The following is a 26,850-nucleotide window of genomic DNA, read 5'->3' as shown; positions in this document are numbered from 1 at the left end:
CCAGGCCAAATGAATAATAAATTATACAGTAGGTTTACACACACACTAGCTTGTTCTCTGTGACTCTCACACAGATGAAGATACAATATGTATAATTTTATGAACACATATAACTGAGGCATGTATAATTTCACAGCAGGTGATTTTTCCTTGAGGCTAATTTAAATAGACTAAACAGCTCTATTATCAATAATAACTAGGTCTCAGAACTACCCATGTCTTATTTAGACTGATTAGTTTCTTCATTTCTTACAAGATCGATAAAGTAGAAGTTGATCTGAATAATCATTCACACCTGATTTTTGTAATCGAGTTTTGGGCAGGGCCGACCTCCATTGAAAGGCTTCTCTCGTAGCCACTGAGAGCGAACTTTCACCCCCCCTCCACACGAGGCGCTGCAGGCGGACCAGTTCGACCACTCGCTTAGCTTACAGTCCGTAGAACAGGCTACATGACACGATTCCTCTTCATAACCTGTGACAGCATACACGCCACTTCTTTAGAGGTACATGTACATGGAAGATACATACAATCTAAATTACAATAGTACAAAACAAAACAACAAATATTGAATTTTTATTATATATATATTTGGAACATCTATGCAATTCATTTTTGTAAATAAAGAATGAATTCAAATGTCATAGTATCTTAATATTTATCATAAGTTAAATTTTTGTAAGAATTTGCAAAGTTATCGTAAATCTATGATTTATTTATTTATCTTAAAAGACAAATTTAATTTAAAATTTAGAATAAAAGTCATTTAAATAATTGTAAATAAAAATAAAAATGGTCTGAAAAACATATAAATAATAAATTCATTATAAATGGTAATTTATTTGATAATTTTAGAAAAAAAAAAATCACCAGGGCTTCTACAGAGAGCTGGCTCCACCAATCGTCCCAGGTGATCCAGACAGGCAAGAGCTCTGTAGCGTTTCCCGTGCCCACAGTCGCTGTTCTTCCTCTGAGCTCGCCAGTCCTGGACTGTCTTTTGGCCTTGAAGGGAAACTCCTTGGATGAAAGGATGGCCAGCAATGTTTTTTGCTGGTGAGAGCAAACAAGGAGACCAGGAACCCTGAGCCTGGGTGTGAAACTCAGAACAAGGACATGTTTCTTTCTCCAGGAGAGGAAATGTCTCTTCCTGCTGGCATCGCCAGCGCTTCTTACTGCGACCTGGGAGATTGGATGGAAGGGGAACTTGGATGGTGTGTGCGCTCCCACAAAACATTTAGAAAATCGGAATAGTTTATGGTTGAACATGTTACCTATCAGAGATCGGGTACGAGTGCGCCAACTTCCACAGCCTTGACACTCGGTGAATCTGCTCCAGGAGGTGAAGCTACATTCATCTCTGCATGGCACACGACATTCCCTCACCGGGACGGGCATCAGTCCAGCCCACCTCAAACAGTCCGTCACATCTGCAGGAGAATCATCCGCACCAACACACGTCACCTCTGAAAACATGACAGAGATAGAAAAGATATCAGTTGCACCGTTCGAAGTATGATAAAAAATTTTGGACACTTTCAAACTTTGTCAACAGTGAAATGTCGATCTAATGTGACAAAATGTAAATTCTGTCAAAAATTCTGTATGATTTTTCTCTTATTTTAAAAATGTCTTAAAATATGATAATAGAATTATCCTTTTTGGGTGAAATATCCCTTAAAGGTGTACAAATACATTCTAAAGGTCTTCTGTAAAACACTAGTCCTCAATCGTTTTCAATCAGCAGAACAAATTAGGGTACAATATTTGTAAAACCTTTCTTATGTAAATAGTTTCAATGAACAATTTAAGTAAGAATGGTTTTACAAATAATTTACATAAGCCCCTTTCACACTGCATGGCGGACCCGGCAAATTGCCAGAACATTGCCGGGTCGCCTTCTGTGTGAAAGCAAACACGTCCCGGGATTGATTCCGGCATTGAACCTGGGTCGGGACCTAGTAACATTGCTGGGTCCAATCCCGGGACAAGTGCTGTGTGAACAAAAGCCAGATCTAATGCCATGTCGAAGTGATGATGCGCGTTATCGCGCGACTCTTTTATCGGCTGTTTTGAAGGAAGATCAACGTTTGCGACAAAAAAATATGTGCAAACTGTAATGAAGCAGAGATGCTGATGCTGAGATCGTTTACTAGCTTCAGTGAAAGTATTACGTGCATGGTGTTTTCGACTCGTTCATTACACATTACACCCTGATGTCACGTGTCGTTATGGGATCTTTACGGGTTGTGTGTGAAAGCACGCACATATCCCGGGTAATCAATGGCAGTGTGGAAGTGCAAAATCTAGCGAACCGGGAACAATTGCCGGAACACTTTACCCGTGTATTTGCCAGAACTGCAGTGTGAAAGGGGCTATAGATAATCATTCTGCTTGTGTTACCTAAATTAGCCCAATGTGCAAATCTTGAGGGAGTCATTTATTTGCTGTCTGCTGCAAACCGCATTTTGAAAGGATCCCTACTGTGCCTTGATAGGCCAACACCTTTAAATTTACATGAAGCACCAGCAGGATATTTTAAAAAGGGCCCAGGAACAGAGATGTCAGATGTCACACCATGCTCTGTGTCCCCTTTGTCATCTTGACAATTTTCTATAAGAGTAGATAGTATGGGGAAAATTACAAGAAAAAAAAGACCTGCAGGCAGTGAAGAAGTCCATCTGAATTTCTAAGACGAGTAATAGTCCTACAGTAACCCACGTTTTACAGAACTTTCCTAATAAAACTTTAAATCATACAGAGATCCTAATCTGTCACTTACCTCTTTTCTCTAGGCCAATACCGCATGCCTCTGTGGGCCCACCCACAGCCTGCCTCACCGAATCAGGTACCAGAATGCACTGATGCCAGCGGTGGGTCTGCCATCTGCCAGGAAACATCAGTGCACAGAAAACATGTTGCGGCGTCTGGCTAATATCCAATTATATTTTCTGAACATTTTGTATTTTGTTGGCACATCTACGCATTGCCACATTTTAATGGAGTGACACCACATGTTGTACATGGTTTGATTACATTTGAGCATTTTTCTGTCTTATAAAGGACACTATATAAAAGCTTTAAGTTTATTCATGTTAATATTGTTTTTCATAATTTTCCAAATCAAAATCACATTTAAAGTTCAATTGTTTTTTGCATTTTTCATAACAAAGAATCACTAATAAGCTACTGGTAATTATATTATGTTGATATCAAGTTTAGGTAACACTTTAGTATAGGGTCCAATTCACACTAATAACTAGTTGCTTATAAGCATGTCTATTATTAACATATTGGCTGTTTATTAGTGCTTATAAAGTACATATAATGCATGACATCCATAATCCTACCCAATACCCTAAACTTAACAACTACCTTATAAACTATTAATAAGCAGCAAGTAAGGAGTTAATCGAAGCAAAAGTCATAGTTAATGGTTAGTTAATAGTGAGAATTTGACCCTAAAATAAAGTGAGACCCAAGTTTATAATGATTTACTTGATTTTTACGTCATGATCTATATGTAGCTTTGCAATAATCAGGTTGATTTATGTCACACTGAAGACTGGAATAATGACTGGTGAAAATTCAGCTTTGCCATTACAGCAATAAATTCTATTTTACAATTTAAAAAATAAATTGTAATAATATTTTACAATATTACAGTTTTTACTGAATTTTGATCAAATAAATGCAGCTTTGGTTAGCGTAACAGACATCATTTATCGCTCATTTAACCATTTCTCTCTTTACCTGTAAGTTGGGCACAGAGGGGGTGGATCACATTCTCTCTCCTCATAAAGAGTATCTGGGCACTCTTGACCTCCATTAGCAGGTCTCTGGATGATGATCCTGTGACGAGACTGAGTTGGTGCACTGGCATTCACTAGAAAAGCAAAGTTCACAAGTATTGGGAGAAAAATCATGAAGTGAAAATTTTGAGCTTGTCAAGTTGTTCCTGGTTAGGACATGTTGTTAGGATTAGCGGTCTACACGTTTACCTGATAAACAGGAAGTGGGACAGGCGCTCCATTCGCTAAATGGTGTGACTATGCAGTCAATGTTGCAAGGTAAAGGACAAGACCGGATGGAGTCAGGACGAGAGGATTCAGGACACCTAAAGTTGATAAGTATGAGATTTTCTGTATGAGTGTTCTATATACAGAATTTAGGATGAAAGCTTGTGTGTTTCTTTACCATTTTGGCAGCACATGTCCATTCCCAGCTCTCCTGCATGTGATTTGGCGCATCTGTACCCCTGTACCGCAGGTGGCATCATTCTCCATCTGTGGAGGTGCACTGTTACCTTCACTCTCGACTGTGATGGTGTTTGGCATACAGGGATCCCAAGGTGAAGTATCCCAGTAGTACACTGTGCATGGTTCTGTGCCACAGGCTCTCCACTGCACCAGCTCAGGGGCCAGAGGACATAGCTTTCCTTCTACAAAAAAAAAATAAAAATGTACTGTACGTATAGATATTTAAGAACATAGACCCTTATGTTTGAGGGGTCAAACAAAGGATGTGTCCCTGATGATTATGTCATGAAGGGAGAATCTATAATTAATGTGAAAGAGCTAATTTATGGGGACCAGAATACAATAAGGGGATGACGGGACAAAGACTAATAGAACATTGTTTTAAAATGGGGATTAGAGATTTGACCTCGGGTCAAATCAGAGCATTTTGAATTAATTACATTGAAAGAGCCTCAAAGAAGCCCAGTATGCGAAGAATGCTGTACACTGTTTTTCTGCAACAACTGGAAACGTTACATTTCCAACACTTTTTCATAGTTTGTGCTTTGTGTATTTATTGTTTATACTCTTGAATGTTCGCAGTATATCTTCACAAAACATAATCATATCATCTTTATCGTAATCAAAATGTGATGTTCAAGAAATTCAGAGCTCAACTTGTGCGCTAATCACTTGGCCTGGTGTCTTATGTTCGCTGCATGAAAGAAATGCTTGTGAACCAAATGTTCAATCTGAACTCACGCTCTCCAGGAAGAGCCAGAACAAGGCGTGAGCGACTTTGTTTCCCTTCTTGGTGTTTACTGGAGCAGGATTGGGAACATGAAGTCCAGGGACCCCAGTGTCCCAACACACAGTCCCCAGGACAGGGCATCTCACATGACTGCAGGACTGGAGGAGGATCTCCTGAACACTGATCACTAGGGACCGTCTCACCTGGAACACCAAGATGAAGATCAGGAAAAAAAAAATCTTTCTCATTTTCTTTATTTATATCAACATACCGGATAATGTTTATTATCTTTTCACAGCTTCCTTTTGAATAACACTTATTATTTCCCAACAAACAAGCATATTTAATTAACGTCTTAATGATACAACACAGGGAAATATGCAGTTTAGTTTATTGCCAAGAAACAAAATGAGAACATTGCTATAAAGATCATGGTTTGTTTTAAGCACAGAAATATCTAGGTTTCCTCTTATCTTGCACCTAACAATCACTTTTCATTAATTCAAACTGAATAATATGCAAATAAGATGTTTAATAGCATTCTGATTGCTCTATTCTTTTCTCCAAGACTGTGATTTGGCAATATTAAGGCACTTTTTTAATTATCAGACAGCTTGAAAAAAATTATTTGATAATGAATGCTGAAGTAAAATATCACTCAGTTCAGTTTGGAAAATACTAAATGCTTCACAGCTAGCTAGCTATATAGATAGATAGATTGACAGATGGACAGACAGACAGATTACAGGAAGAGCAGTATTTCCCGAAACATTCTTCAAACGTTGGCCTTAAAAAAGTCTCTCCTTAAATCTCTCTGAATTGTATGCATTGGCTAAAATATAAATGCACAAATATAAATGCAAAAGTTTTTTTTTTTTTTTTTTTTTAAAGACTGTCTCATCAGCTCCTAATATTTATTTTTATGACCCCTGTAATCACCATCTTTCCTGTTGTGTTATAAGGGTTTATTTTATTTTATTTTCACATGGCAGACAGGAAGATTTTTTTTCACCTATTTGCACTGTAAAAAGAAGCAATTTCCCAGAGTGATTATCTACCTAGAGCCTTAAGACGTGCATTAGAACCGCAGGACTGCTGACGGACAACAGGATTCAATAGCATGCTGCTTCATAAATTTCGAACTTCAGAAAGATCACAGATCGAGTGATAACTTCTGCAAATAAAGCTGTGAAACATGTCTGGCCATTGCAAAAACTCTTACCTCTTAACTCTTACTCTTTACCTCTTTGCTAAGGCCATTAAGCAATTGCCTATTAGCAACCATTCAATTGAAAAGCAATCGCATAGTAATGTGATCAAAACCATAGCAATACCCTGAAAACCATCCACACCATAATACAATAAAAATATTGATTTACACTGTCCAAAATATATTTCAAATATATGCTAAATATATGTTGTTAAAAAAAAACAACAACGCTGCTTAAGAAAAAATATTGGAAATATATTTCTTTTTAAGCTTTGACACACAATTTTACTTCAAGGAGCAAGAAAATACCTTTCCAATTGTTTGGATAAATATAAGATCTATTTTGAACAATATGTTTACACTGAATGATAATAAATTATACTTGCCAAAATACTTGCCAAAAATGTCAAAATACGTAGTCTAAAATGTCTAAAACTCATTTGAAATAAATGTAAATATACTAATATCTATTTTTGTTATATACTGTAATGCATTTTTTCGTGTATTTTGAAATCTGTTTATATATATATATATATATATATATAGTGATAGTAAAATGATAGTAAAGTGATTACAACTAAAATCTCCAGCAGGAATACACGATCACTTTAAGTCAACTGCACTTCAACTTTAATGGCTCTGGCATTTCAGCTTCACTTAGCATTTTCCAGAACAATCCAAGTGCATGCTGGGAAGATGTGTTCACCGTGTCCTGTCATGTATGACGACTGCCAAGCCACAGACGGACATGTTTCTGTGGTAAATCCCTTAAGACCACTCATATACTTACAGCTGATGGACACCACACACACACACAGGCACCTGACATGGAAGAGTGACATTACAATGAAAGACCTTAGAGGACTCCTGAGGCTATTTGGCAGTTGTGTCTCTGTTTATTTGTGCATCAAAACTCAAACTCATCTCAATAAAAAGAAATATGCCACATACCCGCCGAGAGGAGAGGAAAGATGAGAGGAGATTAAAAGATAGCTGATCATTGATTTATGTGAGTAAAAATAACTAATCACTGAAGAGTTGGAGGAAAGGGATAACAGAAGGTTGAAAGTAATTAGAGGGATAAAGGAGAAAATGACAGGATTGAGAATATTTAAAGTGATAGTGCTGTAAATTCTGTCTTAATCAAATTTTTCAGAATGTTTTTTTCTTCCAGGAAAGGAGACTTTTTGCAAAATGTCTGTGAATGTCTATGTCTGGGGTCAGAAATAATTTTTTACTGTTTTTAGGATTCTCAAATAAAAGTTTAAAGAAACATTTATTTGAAAAATAAATATTTTGTAACATTATAAAATGTCTTCTCTGTTAAATTTGAACAATTCAATTAATCCTTGTTAAGTAAAAGTAAAAGTAAAAAAAAAAAAAAAAGTTGTACTGCCGTCAAACATTAAAATGGTAGTAGTGTGAGTGTGTGTGTGTGTGTGTGTGTGGTGGTGGTGTTGGTGGTTGGGATGGGGGGGGGGGGGGTCAGGCTCCAAAATTGACAACAAACACTATAAAAGTATAGTCCATAAAAAACATAAAAGTAGCACATTTGCCTTGCTATATTCTTCTGAAGCCATAAAACAGTTTGCAAATTCCTGAAATCCTTCTCATTTGCATTTGCATATATTCAAATATGGTGTTTCAAGATTTGATGCACCAGAATTTATGTCTTTTTTTTTTTTTTTTACATTTATTGATCTATTAATTTATAAAGTAAATCATACAGGTGAGGGTAAGAAAATGATGACACAATTTTCAGTTTTAGGTCAAATGTTGTTGTAAATGGCCAGGGATACCTGCATACCTGTGGCAGAAAAACACTCTAGAGTCTGTTCTTGGAATCCTGGGCCACATGATCCATTTTGAGGGACACAGGGCCCCTGTGATGTCACCCTCCACATGAAGCAGACGGGGTCATCACAGATCATCGCTTCGCTGACGTGAGGGCAACTGTCGGACTCCACCCAAGACTCCATAATTACAGAACGAGCTCTCGTCCTGAAAACTGAGGTGTATACATGCAAAAAAAAAAAAAAAAAAACACCAAAAGGAAAAATTAAATCTCAACGATGACTCAAACTGAAACATGCTCATTTCCAACATTTTAGCAGATACTGTTCCCACACTCTGGCAAAATAAGCAGCGCAACAGCCAAATATCTTTGCCTAATATATGTGCACATTAAGGAAGATGAGAGAAGAAACAGAAAATGGAATATAAAGAAAAATGCTCTAGAACGAGTCTAAATAGAGGAATAAAGCTGTCACCCCACTGAGTGGGCGGCACCTCAGTTTAGGGTCAGAAATATACCCAACTAGATTTTCACACATCATTTACATTACTGAGAGGAGAAACCAAGGACAGGGGGTGTGAATCTATGTGTGTGTGATTTAGACATGGATTTGTGTCGATGGGATGCTTTCGGCTCTCACCTCTTCTCCCCTGAGGTTCCAAACAGTTGTCATGGAGACAGGGTCCCCAGGGTGACCAAGGTGTGAGGGGACAATGTTTCTGACAGGGAATGAAGCAGGACTCAGCCAGTGGCGGTAAAGGCCTGGTGCACAAGTTCCTGCCAACAGGCCGACTGACTAATAGTGAAAGAACAGAGAGAGACAGTTTCAAATTTACCACAAGTAGTCAGTTGGAGATCTTTTTGAAACTGTATGAAATGTATTTTTAAAGCTCTAACAGAAGCTTGCACAAAAATAAATGCAATTCAAATCCGTCTTTCTCACTGTGTGGCCACAGATTACCATTTAAATAAAAAAACTGAAATGCAGAGGAAACTAAATCCCCCCCTTAGCGTCCCCCCCCCCCCGAGTCTCACCAGCCTATGAAAGATTAAATAAAATGAAAGCAATCTAGAAAATATTTTTTCCCTCTGTGTTTATGGTGTTAATGTTTAAAAGATTGACTCTCATTTGCGTTAATCCCATTTGCTTATTGTACTGTGAGATGGACACATTGTTAGTGCTCTGATCCAAAACCAAAAAGCCTTCCAAGGCTCATCCTCATTGAAATGGAATCTCATAAATGACTTGGATCGCGCTTCATAGGCAGCAATTTTACGCTCTTCATATGGAGTGCATGCATGACTAACAGTGTAATGTTAGCAAGCTGCTAAGCTAATGGCACAATACTCTAATAAGCATAAAAATATATAATACACACAAATACACACATTTTGCAAATAGAATGAAACCTATTTATCAATGCATTTTAGTAGTGAATGATGCATAAGGCTAAACAACTTCACTCACATTTGTTTGCCATCTTGGATTCAATTTTTTAACTGAACTTATTCCAATACATACATGCACTAAAAAGGCATTATTGGTCTACATCTACCCACCCCTGGGTAATACTTTGTTATTTTGATATTCACCAAGAACCGAATGATTATCATAAAATGATATTCAAATAATACCGTGGTACTGCCAAACAAAAAGTTATCTGAAAAGTTAACTATATCGAAAACAGTGTTCTTACTATGGGACCGTGCTGTGATGTTATGGATCCTGACACAATATGCCTCTCGGGTCCGGATCCCACCTCCGCACAGGATGCTGGTATTGCTATGGCGATGGTCGTGCTGACTCAAAAGTGGGACCACCTGGCAAGCTTTCCAATTGGTTACCCTCCACTCATACCTGTATTTCCAGCCAATTAAAATACAAGCCAAATTAAAGAGTCATATCTGTTCAGTACATCTTTTCATCTGTTTTGTGATGTATGTCCAAGTTAAACAGATTGTCAATAATAATGATAATAATAATAAAACTGTAGAGTGACATTTGATTAAACGTTATACGTTATTTTTTAAAAGAAATTAAACATATGCATGGAGGAATCATTCACAATAAGATCAATAACATACATTTATGAGGATTTTTATTTTTATGTTGATGTTAAAGGGCATATCGGATGCAAAATTTACTTTTACATGTATATAAATGTGTCTTAGCAGTGTGCGAACACAACCACCCTAAAATGATAAAAATCCCTTCACTCCTTTTTTAATCCCCCCAAAACCTAACAGTCCCAATACAAAAACAGTCTCAATAATTAAGCCATTTAGATTTTCTGAGCAGTATGGAGTCATACTGTTTTGTAAAGTGAACATAAGATTCTTTATTTTCTCCCGACATCAGAGCCACTGAGGATGCAGTGGATTAGTTTTGTTTTTGATGGTAACTTGCAACTGAATACAAAAAACCGGAAGAGAGGGGTGGGGTGAGCAGTAGCTCATTATCATTTAAAGAGACATGCCTCACACGGAAACGGCTCGCTGTTAATGGACTCCAGAGCAATTTTTGACAAGGTAAAAAGGGTGTTGTTTTACATGACCATTAAAGCTACAGTCGGTAACTTTTGACACATTAGCGGTTAATAAACAGAACTGCTTGCGTCTTGCGGAAGAACATCATAGCCGGAGCTACTTCTCTCTGTTTATGTCTATGAAGAATCACAAAGGTACTGGGTTACTCCGCCGCGGTACCCCCCGAAGCAATCTAAAATAGTCCGAATATAAACACTTATTATAGGTGCACCCTAGTGATTCAGGACAAGCTAAAAACACGGTTTGGAAAATGGATTCATGGTGTACTCGCTTATTATATTCATTTTTCTACATTTTGAACACAAACAAAGTTACGGACCGCAGCTCTGATTGGTTGATTTCTTACTGGGAGCGATGTATTTTTGCAAATGGCAATAGAACCACTGGGAGGAGCCAGAGGAGCTTGATTTTTCACAGATTATCTGTCTCATATTCTACTGTCAGGACATAATGACAGGTTTAACAAATACGTAAAAAATATATATTTTTTACAAAAGTTACCTACTGCAGCTTTAAGGAATTTTAACCAAAATATGTTGCAGAGATTTTCACGAAGACCCTAAAGAACCATGACAACTCGTGGAACATGGGCATCCGGTGTCCCCTTTAAGATCTAATGCATTTAGCACAAATTAAAACATTTAAAGAGATTTGGATGTACAATTCTGGCAATGCAGTCTCTTCACCTTGGGCACAGTGGCAGTGTGTCTTTCAAAACATTACAGTTTGCTCTTTCCTCCAGGATGGGACATGGCTCTCCTCCACCAATGGCTGCTCTCGTCAGGCTGCGACTCCTGAATCTAAAGCCGGGTGATTGATCAGATGTCCGACATGTCTTTGAACACAGACTCCACTGCGACCAATCAGACACTCTACAGTCTCTGGGCATCACACATGAACGAAAGTTCATGGGGCTGTTGTCATGGTCGCAAAGACTGGAGATGAGAAGGAAATTTACAGTGTCATCTTTTTTTACCACATATTTATTGCACTGTAAAATGAAGAATTTTACTGCTGTAAAAAACATGATTGATATTTTGTGGCCCTCTGCTAGCTACCCACACACACATGCATGCACGCACGCACTCACACACACACTGAAGCTGCTGGCATGCTTTAGCCTGTGGTTAGCATGACAAAAAAAGGTAGCAACATAAACAGAACATTTTTCAAGCTGTCTCTCAAACTCTCCAAGGCTTTAGTGTTGCTGCTGATTCTCGGTGAATATATTGGCATACAAAACAAGCTAAAGCAAACTATGAAATCCTGCGAGAGAGATGGGATGGTCCGTGGGTGTTCAATTTATTCCAAAGTTTATTCTGGCTTAAATACGAAGGCGAAAAAGTTTGCAAACCACCAGGGAAATTTTGTAATTTGAAGACAAAAAATGATGTTAATTTATTATGCAGTGCGTAAATGGTCGGTTGAAAAAGGCTGGCATTAGCATCTTATTGTTGGTAACACTTGAGGTTTGCTGCATAGCATGGACAACAAAACATTGTGAAAGAACTGATTGCAAATGTGCTTTACAGTTGAACTGACACTGAATAAAAATCAATGGATTAGTTAAATAGGGAACCGCAAACAAAGCTGAACATTTAAAAAATGAAATACAACCAAAAACAGATAATCTTCAGTATTCTATTCAAAAATTATTAGTAATAAAATACTAACCAAAGAATTACATTAAATGATATTACCTTGTTTCATATAATGAGTTTGATGCGTACATCTTATAGAAATAACATTAAACTCAGATGGGATTTTAAATTGAGAATGCAAAGTTTTTTAATCTTAATAAGCCTTACTAAGTGCTGATTTTGTTATGTTTTTTTTTTTTGTATTAACAAAAATCTACTTTTCCACATATCCACAAAGTTAGTTCAAACATTTCTTTTTTGATTCTCATTTCCTATCTGGATCTATACAAATTTTTTGTCTATAGATTCAATTGGCTCTCGATGGATGCTAAGAACTACGATTGTATTAAATATAAATACACAGAACTTGCAAATATTTGCAGCAAATCAAAAGCATAACCTCTTAATCTCACAAGATGTCTGTCCTATAGAATGTTTGATAGCATGTGGCTATTTTAAGAACTTTTTCTTCATTTTTCATATTCACTACAACACACGGTAGTCCTACGCTCTCTCTTATTATTGTAGTTTTCTAGGAGCAACAAGTACTATTTCAATTCAAATCTAATGAAAAATTTATTAAAAGCAGCAGGCTTGGAATCTTCCCTCAGCTGAAAAATGAAAAGGTGAAAAGTCTTCTCTCTTTCGGTATTGCCCACAACAGAAGGTATAATTTAGTTTCTGTTATGACAGTGTAACCAGTAATGCATGCATAAATAACATGTTCTCTGGGACAAACAGCATCATGTGGTAGGATACAACAGTTCTTCATTACACAACTCTCTCTTCATTCTGACTACTTGCAGCATTCTGTGGACAAATATTTTTGTAAAATGCTAAACTGTATATAATTTGACAATTTCCTACATACTTGTTCTAGTTTAATGTATATTGCATCACTTCATGATGTCATCTTTTCTTACATAATAACACAATTTAAACTAAAATCAATATTTTACAGATTATTTTTTTCCCCAGTGAGCAGTCATGTGTTCTGGATAACTCTGTCTGGGGTGAATGATTACTAAACTAAACTAAACTAAACTAAACTAAACTAAACTAAACTAAACTAAACTAAACTAAACATAAATAAAATGTAGAAAAAACAAATAACATGAAAATAAAAATATAAAAAGCATAAAACTAAATAAAACTGAGCTAAAAGTAAACTAAAATAATAAATAAAGTGAAATAAAAATATGTAGAAATATCTAAAATTAAAATAAAATTAATTTAATATGAAAAGTATCAAACTAAACTATTGTAAATAAAAAAATCCAAATAAAATATAGAAGAAAAATTATATATACGATAAGTATAACAACTAAACAAACTATAATAAACTTAATTGAAATAATAAATAAAAATACAATGTATTAAATATATAAAGCAAAAACAAAATACATTAAATAAATTCAATTAAAATAAATATAGATATTAAATAGAATAAAAATAAGCAATATAAAATTACAACATCTAAATGAAATATATCCAATTTTATTAAAATATAACAAATAAAATAAAAATCAATAAAAATAAAAATACAATTAATTGGTGCACTGACTGATCTATCATGGATTGATGGATGTCTGGATGGATTTTACATTTATTCATTTGGCAAACGCTTTTATCTAAAGTGTCTTTTAGTTGAACTTAAAAGCGAGTTATCATAAGCTGGCAATAAACAGAAGAAGTGCCATTATAAAAGGTTTCAGTTATCGTACAAAATAGTAAAAGCTAGGACAGGAAGGGATAAAAGAAAGACAAGAGTGATTTGATTGAATGGTACTGTAGATGGGTGGATGAACAGATGGATGAATTTATAAACTTCTTCATTGACCTAATCATTAATAGACTGGATGCACACCTTAGCATGGCATTCTTCCCATCACTCCTCGTACAGCGCAGTTGCCGAGTCTGATAACCAATGGTTATTTCCCAGGATACTTTGCGGCCTCTTTCATCATAATGGTTTTGATTATGATTATTCTCATTGTGGCTTTTGATGGTATATGAAGCTTTGACTGTTTTTTTCCCATCAACTTCAAAACCAAAGTCCACCGTTGTCTTTCCAACAGGCGCTGTCCCTTTAAGTCTGCAAGGGCTCCAGGGCCCCACCCACAAATTGTAACTGTATTCCTGTTGGTCAGAGGGACAGAGAGCAGGGTGGGCGTTGTCATGGTTACAGGGACGTGTCTGGGTGAGGCTGGGACAGTCTGCTCCTCCATACAGGGGCGCTGCCAGCACGTGTCTGGTGCGCTGCTGGAGGGCCGACCCGCAGGTGCGGCTGCAGGTGGACCAGCGGGTGAAGGCGGAGACGATGCAGTCGATTGGGCAGGGTAACAAACACGCCTGTTCTCGTTCCGGCACTGCAGAAAATGCTTCACACACATGCTGGCTCACCGTGGTGCCGTTAGTACGCTTCACACACACCAAACCTCTGCTTTGTACTCCACGCTGAGCGGTCACACATCGATTGACTGGGAGAAGAGGACTCGGGGTGCAGGGACCCCAAGGAGACAAGCGCCACTCAAACAGATCCTTTTGCCACTCACACATCTTCACACACGCTCTCTGGTGCGGCGGGCGATCAGATGGAAAGCAGCTGGATTGATGTGTGCTCCAGCCTTCAGAATGAACACACCACACCGAGCGACTCTGCAGCCCGACTGAACCACAATCACTGGCCACACATCCACCCCATACACCTACAGGAAAAGAAAAAAAGACACACAGGATATGAAGTGAATTATAGTACTATTGTCTATTAAAGCCCAAATAAATACTGTACATGTGGATTCAGGATAATCATGTTTATTGTAAAAAAGCACTGTCAAAAGAAATGAGCTGGAATGAAAGAGAAAGGGAAAAAAATTGGACTGTGCAGCTTTAAATGTCACCTGTTGAGAATATGAAATTGGGATTCATTCTCAAGATTGCTGCAAATTAATCTCTTTTGGAACAGTGAATAGAATAGAAAAGAGTAGAATAGAGTACATAAAAGAACATAAAAGGACAGAACATTCAATTCAATTGATATTTATTCATAATGTTCTAAAATGTTTCTGTTGGTAAGGCATAAACATAAACGTAAAAAAAAAAAAAAAAAAAAAAAAAACTTCCTGAACACAAACTTTCGAATTGTAGTGTTCAAAATATAAAATAATATTTATTACAATTTTGCAGTTTGACATACATCATCACTACCTTTGTATGGAAAAGCTTCAAAATCCTAATTTTATGTCCAAAAGGATACAAGTTCACAGGACTGAAATAAATTTATTTGTAATTTTTGAGTAATTGTATCTAAACAAATCCTATAAAACCAAAAATAATAATAATTCCATTGTTTTAACACTATATTAAAACTGTTTGCCTTAGTATGGTGATATAATGCAATGGGAACAGAGAGAGGAAAGGCAGAGGGAACAGATGCTTCAAACAGACAGTAAAAGTCTGATATCATTGTTGTTGTTCCTAGGGGGAAGTGTCAAAGGCCATGTTCTCCTTATCACACCACTGGTGAGGTCAGCAAAAAGACCTGCCATACTCCAAAATGCCACCTCATGCACAATGGAGAAGTCAAAAACCATGTGACAGAGACATATGGGATGACATCATTACTGTATGAGCACTGAGATCAGCCTAAACCCTCCAGTCAGAGTCGAACACACATTTGATCATTAGTGTGTCGGTCCTCACACTGCGCTTATTACTGCTCGTGTGCTTATCCTCCTTAGTCAAATATCAATTTACTCAGAGGCAGGGGGTTCAGGTAAAACTTAAACCGCAGAGGCCTGTCCTACAGAGATCTCCCGACTAATCAGGATCCTGATGGATGGCATGCTGATTAAAGACTCTCAATGAGGGAATAATTGCCTTGAACTGCGGCAATGAGAGAAAAAGCACCAGGAAAGAGATTTTTGTTGTTGTTGTTGTTGCATTGTTCTCTGTCTGAACTAACATATTTGGGGAGGAAAATGGAAAAACAAGGGAAATGTGAAGCTTTTAACCCTGACGAGTGGTACATTTACTCAAGCCTTTCTAGTGGAGGATAGAATAAACCATGCAACCAGAAATGCAGATTTATATTTATTGATTTGGTGCTCAAGAAACATTTCTTACTGTTTTATCAATGTTGAACAGTTGTGTTGCTTAAAATTTATTTCATTTTGATTCTGATGTATAGAAGTTCAAAACAGCATTTATTAAAAAAAAAATAATAAAAAAAAAAAAAAAAAAAAAAAAAATATATATATATATATATATATATATATATATATATATATATATATATATATATATATATATATATATTATAGGGCTGGTAAGCGATTAATATTTTTAAATCTAATTAATTACATGATGAGGGGATTAATTAATCTAATTAATTGCACATCAGATTTGGAGGAATTACTCTGTTGTGCAAAGCATCAAACAGAGATTATAAAAAGTAGGTTCAGCAATAAATATTTTGTTTGATAAAATGTATTACATATACTCTTTTTGACCATGTAAGTAAATGATGACAGAATTGTCATTTTTGGTTGGGTGAGCTATAAATTTAATTAATTTTCTTAATATTATTATTATGAAATTATTCATTTAATGAAATGATACTCTAAATAATAAACTAAAACTGACAGTAGGTGGTGGTTATGTCTTAATGATTAAGTCATTTATTAATTCGTTTTATTCGTTCAAATGGCTGATTCATTAAGGAGTTAAGTAAAGGGTTCTTTACGAATGGTTCATTGAATCATTGGTTTATTGACAGCAGACAGCTACTTGTGCTTTTGAATCGCTCTCGCGGTACTTTGATGTCATACACCGATCGGACTGTGCAGCGCCACTTCAAATCCAACGCGACTATGGCCAATGGTTCAATGCGCCAAATGGTTCACCAAATTTGTGAAAAAATGTGGATTAAGAAATTAAATGCCGCTGTGGGTTGCTCTGGGATGAACAGTTCTGATTTGTCTTTATATTTTGGTTAGCAAAATTGAGCAAAACAGACAACATTGTGTCTAAAATAACACAATATTAAATTCTTAATGGACTGTTGTATAAAATGAGTACCACATTTGCACTCGTGTGATACTGCACTTAGCCTACAGCTCGTGTGATATTTCTTGACTATGTGATGTAATGTAAATGATGCCCCATATCTTGAATTTTAGGGATATTCTCTAGGCTCCATCACGCAGTTAGTTGTTGCCTCATATTAATCATCAATCGACTGCATGAAATGGCAGACGATCCACATAGGTCTGGGGTGGGACAAGTGCTTTAAATGCATTAATAAATTTAACACGTTATTTTTCTCCATAATTAATTAATCTAATTAATGCGATAAATTACAGGCTCTAATATATATATATATATATAAACATTTAAATAGACATTTTCCAAATGTATCGCATCCCAGATTAAAAACAAACATAGAAAGTGTATATACATAAAGAGACACTTTTTTATTAAGGATGAGTGCTTTTTTATTTCACTTCTTTTGGACTGATGCACTGCAACACTCAACTGAGTGCCACTAAACAGCTTAAAAGATCAAAGACAATTTCTAATATAACTGCGACTGGATTCGTCTGAAAAAAGAAAGTCATATACACGTAGGATGGCTTGAAAGTGAGTAATTTCCATTTCATTTTTGGGTGAACTAACCCTTAAAAGCATCTAAATACTTGGTGAGGGTAGAGTTTGTTGGAGAAGACATGCAAACACACACACACACACAAATCACCCTCACAGATGTGACAAGCTTCTCCAACTTTCAGACCGACTTGTATGTCTCACGGGGAGTTCATCTCCCTCCGTCTCTCTCATCTCAACACAGCAGGCAGGCGTAGAGAAGCAGAACTAAGATACGAGCAGGACCCTGTCCCGTGGTGTCACAGGAGCTTAAAGCTGTGAGATGGGATGAGGTCACTCGCAGGGCATCGCAAGCAAAGTCACTTTCGGCAAGATCGGGAGACGGTTTTACTCAATTTTGGCAGCACAAAGACAGAGATACAGTTTGAACTATGATATCTTATCTGGTAAAATCCACATTATCAATTTCTATTAACTTGAAAAAAGCAAATTTTGAGTGAAAATTGAAATTGGTTTCCAATCTCATAGGATTTTTCCCAAGGCAAAACCCATCGGTCTCCACTGCTGAATATATTTCATTAGGACCAATCATAGGCTTTGGTTCAAACACACCCAAGGCAGGTTATTTTCTTGTTATTGAAACTTTCAAAAGCTTTAATCACCCACAACACAGAGTTCCCCATATGGTGGGATTCCTCAGTGGCTGTACTTCCATTATGAAGGAAGACCTCCGGCAATATGGAGGATGCAAACAACAGCACTGTACTGATACATTAACTCACCACAGCAGGCTGAAAACAGCTCGATCTATTGGTTTCTTTACATTTTTTTCTCCCAGCCAATGTAATCAGCGACCTTAGCATAGTTAGGGTCAGACTCTGAGATGAAGTCTTCTCCAGCCTGAAAAACGCAAAGCTAACAGCTGTGGAAAGTTCTTCAGTACACAGATTTTACCCTGTGCTCACTGCAAACAACAGCACTGCAACAAAACTAGCCCACTCCCATTCTTAGGAATATGATTTAGAAATGTAATCAACAAGATATTACACACTCATTAAATGTGATACTAAACTCACTGCAGGCGTCTGAGAAAACTCTTCAAGTTAATCACAGAAAAGCAAACAGCCACACGTGTGAATATAATTCATATCTTAAATACACACAAGCATTTAAAAGTTTGAGGTTGATAAGATTCACATTTTTGTAAGAAGTCTGCATTTATTTGATAAAAAATACAGTAAACATTGTAATGTTGCGAAATATTATTATAAATAAAATTAACTGTTTTTTATAGAAATATTTTAACATGTAATTTATTCCTATAATGGCAAACCTGAATTTTCAGCAGCCATTACTCAAATCTTCAGTGTTATGTGATCCTTCAGTTGATTCATATCATTATCAATGTAAAAAAAAAAAAAAAAAAATGAAAGCTAATATTTTTATGTTACGATTTCTTTGATGAGAAATCTTTTTTTTTACGTATGAATGTCTTAACTGTCACCTTTGATCAGTTTAATGCATCCTCACTGAATAAAGGCATTCGATAAATATATAAATAGATAAAAAATACTGACATCTTACTGACCCCCAAACTTCTGGCCGGTAATCTATTATACATTCAAAATATTATCTGTGTAAATCAGATCTACCGTAACATTCAGTAACTTATGAGTGTAGAGGAATTTATGCTATTGCTATTTAGACGCCAAGATGCTATGCTACACAACTAAAACATTTTGAATAATGTGTACATTCTGTTTAGCTTATGTAGAGAGTTAAGTATAATTGGAGACTGGCTATTGTCTTACTAATCAACAAATGCATTAGTACATGTGCTACACAGCATGACTCAACAATGCAACCAATGTTTATGCTGAAATAAATCAAATGATGTATTTATGATGTCTGAAAGTGTCAGGGCCATTAGTGTTGTTTACACATTTAAAAAAACAAAACATTTCCTGACCTAGAGTCCTCTGGAGACGGCAGCATCCTCCCTCTCAACAGCGTTAAGAAATGTTCTAGTCTGACACTCATTCACCCACTTTTTGGATGCATCCTGGGTGAAACAATAGGGCACATGACAGATTAATTACTCGCTGATGGTCACAGATGCAATTACAGTGCTCTTTTGCCTATCACAGACACTTTAGAAAAGGAAATCGAGCTGTTATTGGCCTGTCACGATTCAGTTAGAGTCTGGGGTGAGTGCTGGTGGATTTTGATGTCTTAAATGAGAACGACTTGGGGATGTTGCTCTGGAAGGCAATGGCTCTGCGGCTTTTTGCATGTAAAACACTAGTTCCAAAGTGATATGAATATATGATGTGAATTTACACGTGTCCACACAGATGTTGTTCATCACCCTAACTAGAGTATGAACATGTTCTACCGATTTATCATTTAAAAACCTAATAACCCTCTTTTTTGCAAAACATTTTGCCTGAAAAGTATTATTTTAAAGTGTGTTTTAAAGGGATCCTTCATGCAAAAAAGAAAATTCTGTCATCATTTGCTCCACCTGTCAGTCCAATTCGTATAAATCACTTTATTCAGTGAAACACAGCAGAAGACTTTCATAAAATAGAAGTTAATAGGGTCCAAAGCACTGGACCCTACTAATACATGTTTAACTATATACATTTCCTGTTAATGTAAATGCAAATGTATAAATGCAAAAATTTAGAATAAAAGTAGCAAATGTGTGTTTGATTGGTGCAAGTGCTTTCCATGTCTATTTTTCTGTATTTTTCAATATCATGGTGATGTGTTATAGGGGCTTTTAATGTATAAATTGCATTCTTTCATACCGTATGTTTCATTTAAAAAAGGAACTTGTGAAGCACTTGTTATTTGCATATTATGTATGAAGAATGTAGCTAACATGCAAAGTAATTCCTGTATTAAAGCACCTTAATGGCTTTTAGTACATGTCTGTTAGTTATGAGATCACCTTTTACTAGCCGTCTTCATCTCTCTTTTAAAGATTAATTTCCAACTTGTTTTGAAAGTAATTTTCTGTCCAGCAGCTTGTGACGTCAGATAGAAGAACTCCAGGCAAGCTGGTTCAAAATTAGGTTTTCAAGCCACCAAAGTGCATTTAAGACACAAACTGAAGAATTTGTTCCCTTGTCAGCACACAGTTTTCTCATTTACACAGGACAACTGAACAAAATTAAGCACAAACAAAAGTGAAGAAAATTAGACCTTGAGTACAAAATAAACTGTGTAGGTGGCCGAATGAGCGTTTTTCAGTGGGAAAAGTGGACCCACTCCTTCAGGATGAAACAAGCATTGATTTTACATTTCAGGAATCATCACCCCCGTGGCCCTTCAGAGCAGCTCTTCGACGCACACACAGCACATGAGGAAACTCACTCAGAGCCTCTGAGAACTGACCACCGCTTCACACACAACGTCTACATTCTTAACATCCCTACTTTATCTATAAAGCTTTTTAAAAGTTGCCTTCATCAACACTGAACACTTGTTGATCTGTCCCTTCATCCACCCAACCAGGGACGTCGCTAGGCCTATTTTAGTGGGGCTGAAGCCACCCCAAAATGTTCCTAAGCCCCCTAAATGATAAGAACAACAGTCAATAACAATTTGATTTATCAATAACCGTATCCTCATTCATATTTAAACGCAACAAATGATATATATCCAGCGACAAAAAATAGGTAAAAAGTCAGAAGTTGGACGGAAGTACAAAGAGTCGTTGTGCTATCAAGATGATGCACCACACCGTCTGGTTGCATTGGTGTGAACTGGCAGCTTTAAGATCTCGTCTCATCGTTACTGTAGTTTGGTCTGAACTTGCTATGCACCTTCCGGCCCTGTGTTGCCTACTTAGCGACTTGTTCGCTAGTTTTAGCGACTTTTCAGACCCTGTGGCTAGTGGGGCGGGGCCGAGAGGCGTGGGAACGAGGAGTGAGGCCAGGTGTAGTGATTGAAGATGAGCTGCACCTGAGCCCCACCGCCGGTATCGAGTCCCACGTAGGAGATGGAAGGATATAAAACTGGAGCGACGACCTTGAAGGACGGGAGAGGACCAGGCCTGGGACATTATTTTATGTTTTCTTTTTATTTATGTTTTGTATTTATTTTTGAATATTAAAATGTTTTGATGTGCGCCGGTTCCCGCCTCCTTCTTCCCGATGATTACGAATGTAATATCGTTACAGACCCCCTCTTTTTTTTTTAAAGCGACTGTTCACAGAATAAAAATATGGGAATAACACAATTTTGACAAAAATGTCAGTTAGAACCTTATAAATCCAAGGGGACGATACCATTGTATCCTTCAATTCATTGAGCAGATGAGATGGATTTTCGAAGATATTTTAGTAGAGAGAAAGAGAAGCAGCCGCAGGAGATTGGCACGGCAGTTGATTCTGAGGGAGCCGGTGTGATTGAGGTCAATAATGGTCTATGTCTAAGGATTGTTTTGTTTTCTTCTAAAAATAAGCATTTGTTGGCAGGTCTAGGCACTATGCATAAACTAAATTATTTCATTACATCTATTATATATGCTAGCTATATTCTGACTAGGGCTGAGATGATTATAATTATGGTTTATTGCATCCACACACACACACACACACACACACACATGCTTGTATGTGAGTGCAAAGATTTTACAAACGCAGTTACAAATACCCTGGGGGCTAAGCCCCCCCGTCTTCCAATCCTAATGATGTCCCTGCACCCAAATATCCATTCATTCAGTGTGTACATTTTACAATAACTTTCAAAGGTAGTAAACTTTTAAAAAGAAGTGCCCGTAAATCAATTAGTCAAAATAAAACTGATATTTATTATAATTCAATCTATTAAAAACCTAAATATTTAAAGTATATATTTATTCTTTTGAAACTCTGCTGAAATATCAACATACTTTATTGTTCTATTGAAAGTTTGGGATCAGTACTGTAAGAATTTATTTGATCAAAAACACAGTATTATTTGGAAATATTGTTACAATTTAAAATAATTGTTCTATTTTAATATATTGTAAAATATAATTTATTATATAACCACCCAAATAGGAAGTTGACATGAAATTCCTGAGGTTTTCATAGGCTTATGTTGGATGTTTTTTTAAGAGTTCTGGAGAAGTACTTAATTGTGGCATCTTGAAATGTAAGCTACAGTAGCTTGGATACGCCGGACGCCATTAATAGGCCAAGTAATAATCTTCTGTTCTTTGTGAGCTGTCAATCTCACGTTTAACAATTGTTGCCATGGCGACATGAGGAATTCTCAGTGCAACTCCAGCTGGATATAAGATTGATCAGACTTCACAGATAACACAGGCAGATGGTCTCACAGTTTTCTGAACTGCCGTACATACATGCCTACTGATCCAAGATCTGCGACAACAAGGAGTAATATCCAACCTGGACCAATTTTTATTTACCACTTCTGTTTTCCTGGATCAAATACAGAATAAAAATGTGTATCACCTTGCTCCTCGACTGACTGTACTGTACTAAACACTGTCATTCACACATTTGATGATGCAGTCCTAATATGTGACTTCTCCGACTGGATCTGACCTTAAAGAAATATCAAAATGTGTCAGAATTCTCTGGCTCAGTCTGTGGATGCATCTTAGAAACACAAACTGTGTGTTAAGCATTTCTGGAAACATTGAAATAATTGTTGCAGTATGGTTTTGCAGATTTATCCTGTGCTCTGTTAGAGAAACAATATAAAAAAAGAGAATTATGTCATCATTTGCTCACCCTCATGATGTTTCCAAACCTATGTCAGCACAGAAATATTTTTTTATAAGACATTTTTAAAAGACTGGGGTGTCAAGATCCACAAATGACCAAAAAAGCTGCATAAAAGCATCTTGTTCACAATATTCCAAGGTGTCTGAACCCACACGATAGCTTTGATTTGACAAAAAGACCAACATTTAGATATTCATGGAAAGCCTTATAGCTCCCTATGACAGAAGTATCTAAACAAATCATTTTATCTTTTGGCTTTCATATGGAAAACAGTGGCCATATTCTTCAAAAAATCCCCTTTTGTGTTCTACAGAAGAAAGTCATACAGGTTTGTAGCAACATAACAGTGAGTGAATGATAACAGAAACACTCAATTCAGCGAGGGACCGCATAAATGAATTTCATTGTCATCCAAGAGAAAGCTTATATTGGACATATTGGCAACTCACCTGTTTTCCAGATGTACTGGCTTCTTTTTGGTGCTTCAGCCCCCAGAGAAAGGGACATTAATGCTACATGAAGGAGGGAAGCCCACAGGGTGAAGAACAAGGTAATCGCATCCTTCAGAAATGCCATCTTTTGTCAGCTTCTTGGTATCTATCCTGCAGAGAAGAAACACACGGTCATTTTGTTCTAGAAACTAAATTAAGACATCTCATGTACAGTTTTATGGAAAATTAGAACACCGGATACAAAAATCTAACAATATTCATATTTGTATATTTTCTGGATAATACTCCTTTTTTCTCTCTCTCCATGTTGCTGAAGTTCTGAAGTGGTTTCTTACTGGCAAAAGTCTGTAACATCTTGGTTTCTAGTCTCTCCTTCAATCTTAGTCTATGAGATTTTATCCATCAAGCAGCTGATCATTTGGAAAATTAATAGAACACCTTATCCGACAATTCATCATATAACATTATGTTTAATATCTATTGATGTTAATTATGCTTTTTTTCAAACAGTTCTTATCAGAAATATCACATTTATCCATCAAGATAAAGCATATTAGAAACTGACAGAACTATTTAGCCTGATACTCCCTAATGTCTAATTTTTTTTATTTTATTTCATGACTTAATAATGAATTAAAATGTTGACTTCAATATATGTTAAATTGCTATGTCTAAAAATAAAATTAGCTTTTTTTTTAAGTGAAGTAAAATATTCATTAAAAAAAATATTGATTTGTTTAAAGGTTCTGTCAACTGTTACTGACTGAACATTTACTTGCAACTAAAAAAATGGTTTGCAACCAGCTTCATGTGATGTTATTTTCTTCTGGTAAAGATTTTAAATGCAAATGTCCTCTAATTGAGTATCATCCATGTTGGGTATATTGTTATGGTTTTCAATGTCTTTATGATTTTAATTCATATTTGAGGTTACCCTGATCAGGAAAATAACTCAAGGTTGAAATTCTAAGTCAAAAAGGTGAAATCTCCAAAATGATCATCTAATATGCAATAATATGTAAAAATGCTTTTATACAAAATCCTTCCTTGTCTAGCACACAATAGAACAAAGCGCTTCAGCTTCTATTATATATCTGCTGTACTAATTAACTTCCAGCCACAGATCCAAATGTGTTTCATTACCTAGATGTTGGTTTAAAATCTCAGTATAGAAGCTTTAGCACAAGTGAGAAATATAGGATCTGCCAGAGAAGATTTCCTCCCTGGAGACACTGAACACATTTATACGAAACCTAAACCTGTGAAATCCTTACTCCGTATCTGTTTCCTCTCCCTCTTTGCCTCGTTTTATTCGTCTGTCTCTAAGGCACACATAAAAATATCCATGGAGTCTCTTGAAGGGAATTCATTGGCGTTTGTTAGAGCTGACTGCATGAAGCGTGTGCTCTGTTTGAGGGGAACATTTAAAGAGATGAACAGGACACTCAGTGCTTTCCACACAATGAGCCGTGGCTGATTCTACTCAGCTAAATTACGTTTGCCACATTCCCGCTATGTCAAATCTGTCACTTAGAAGAGAGAGGAAAAGGTTGGAGAGAAGAGGAGGACAATAGAGAACAGACAAAAGGTTATAAAAAGCAGGAGTTAAAGACTAAATACTGTATAGTGACTCTAAAAGATACTTAAAGAGATAGCTCACCCAAATTTATTCACTCATATGTTGTTCCAAACCTTTATGAGTTGCTTTTTTATGTTGAACATCAAACAGTTGGTGGTTGCCATTGACTTCCATAGTATTTTTTTCTTACAATGGAAGTCAATGGCAACCACCAACTGTTTGATTACCAGCAATCTTCAAAATATCTTCTATGTTCAACATAAGAAAGCAACTCATACAAGTTTGGAACGACATTAGGGTGAACAAATGATAACAGAATTTTCATTTCTGGGTGAACTATTCCTAAAATATCCACTTAATAATTGCAAAACTCCACCGGAACATCTGTTTCAGACAAACAGTAGTCTATTAACCCTCTCAGATGGATGAGGGAGATATTTATTAATGATTAAGGATTATTGAATCTCTTAAAATTAAACAAAATAATGCACATTGTACAAAACACCACTTGCTTGTGATTTAATTTAATGCTCACTGGCTGTAATGGTTTTCTGCTTCCGAGACTCTTTACTAGCTAAATGGCTATTAGCTACTCAGCTCCATATCTTCCCATTCTATTCCCCCTGATGTTCCTGAGAGATTATTCCTACTTTTTCTCCACATCTATCTCTTTCCTTTTCCATAATCCCCATACCACTCCAGTTTCCAAATATGTAAATCACATTCCATTCAGCAGTACTACATAACACTGACTGGATCTGCATCAAATGTTTCGTTAGCTGCTTAAAAGCCTGTCACAACTGAAGTGAGCTTAAAGACACCGCTCTCAGCTCCATTGCTCCAAGTGCTGTCATCTTAGAATTCCTTGCTCGTTTCATCGTAAGAATGTAGATCGACGCATAGCATTAAACATGTCTGTTAGCGCTGACCGGAGACCGAAGAGTAATTACAAAGCTAATCAGTTTCGACAGGACTCCATTCACTCACGCATGTGCAGACTCCAATGCATCCGCACACACACAAAGCAGAAATTGGGATCTACAAATGACTGCTTGATTAAAACACTCGGTTTTCAAGAAGGCCGGAGAGATTTGAGGAATTGCAGGGCTCAGGAATTCGCTGAAAAGTTTAATTAAATAGTGTGTTTGGCTGATTAAATGGGTGCATCCTTTTCATTAAACCTAGAAATCTTCAGCTCTGTTTTTGAGGGTCGAGAGGTTGTAAAGAAAAGAATAATGAACAAATTTATCTTGATCTCCAGCATAAAGGTATCATTGGGCCCCCAGGAAA

At 36.5% G+C, this 26,850-nt stretch overlaps 1 protein-coding gene across 1 annotated transcript in view; it reads right to left on the bottom strand.

Annotated features, from left to right (window-relative positions):
* The window catches only part of LOC113055316 (thrombospondin type-1 domain-containing protein 7B-like), a 47,845-nt gene that overhangs the window by 9,770 nt on the left and 11,225 nt on the right, over nt 1-26,850 (bottom strand). The window contains exons 2-15 of the mRNA XM_026221540.1: nt 23,979-24,131; nt 14,046-14,886; nt 11,225-11,473; nt 9,689-9,849; nt 8,632-8,787; nt 8,004-8,204; nt 4,998-5,189; nt 4,195-4,438; nt 3,999-4,114; nt 3,751-3,883; nt 2,780-2,883; nt 1,272-1,463; nt 871-1,179; nt 296-474 (exon numbers count right to left, since the gene is read on the bottom strand). Of these exons, the coding sequence (XP_026077325.1) occupies nt 296-474; nt 871-1,179; nt 1,272-1,463; nt 2,780-2,883; nt 3,751-3,883; nt 3,999-4,114; nt 4,195-4,438; nt 4,998-5,189; nt 8,004-8,204; nt 8,632-8,787; nt 9,689-9,849; nt 11,225-11,473; nt 14,046-14,886; nt 23,979-24,105 (3,204 nt within the window). The 5' untranslated portion in view covers nt 24,106-24,131. The remainder of the gene's footprint in view (nt 1-295; nt 475-870; nt 1,180-1,271; nt 1,464-2,779; nt 2,884-3,750; nt 3,884-3,998; nt 4,115-4,194; nt 4,439-4,997; nt 5,190-8,003; nt 8,205-8,631; nt 8,788-9,688; nt 9,850-11,224; nt 11,474-14,045; nt 14,887-23,978; nt 24,132-26,850) is intronic.

The sequence above is a fragment of the Carassius auratus genome, chromosome 36 (assembly GCF_003368295.1).
Source record: "Carassius auratus strain Wakin chromosome 36, ASM336829v1, whole genome shotgun sequence".
Taxonomy (NCBI): domain Eukaryota; kingdom Metazoa; phylum Chordata; class Actinopteri; order Cypriniformes; family Cyprinidae; genus Carassius; species Carassius auratus.
Note: the sequence above shows the minus strand (reverse complement) of the source record. Positions and strands in the feature narration are given on the sequence as shown.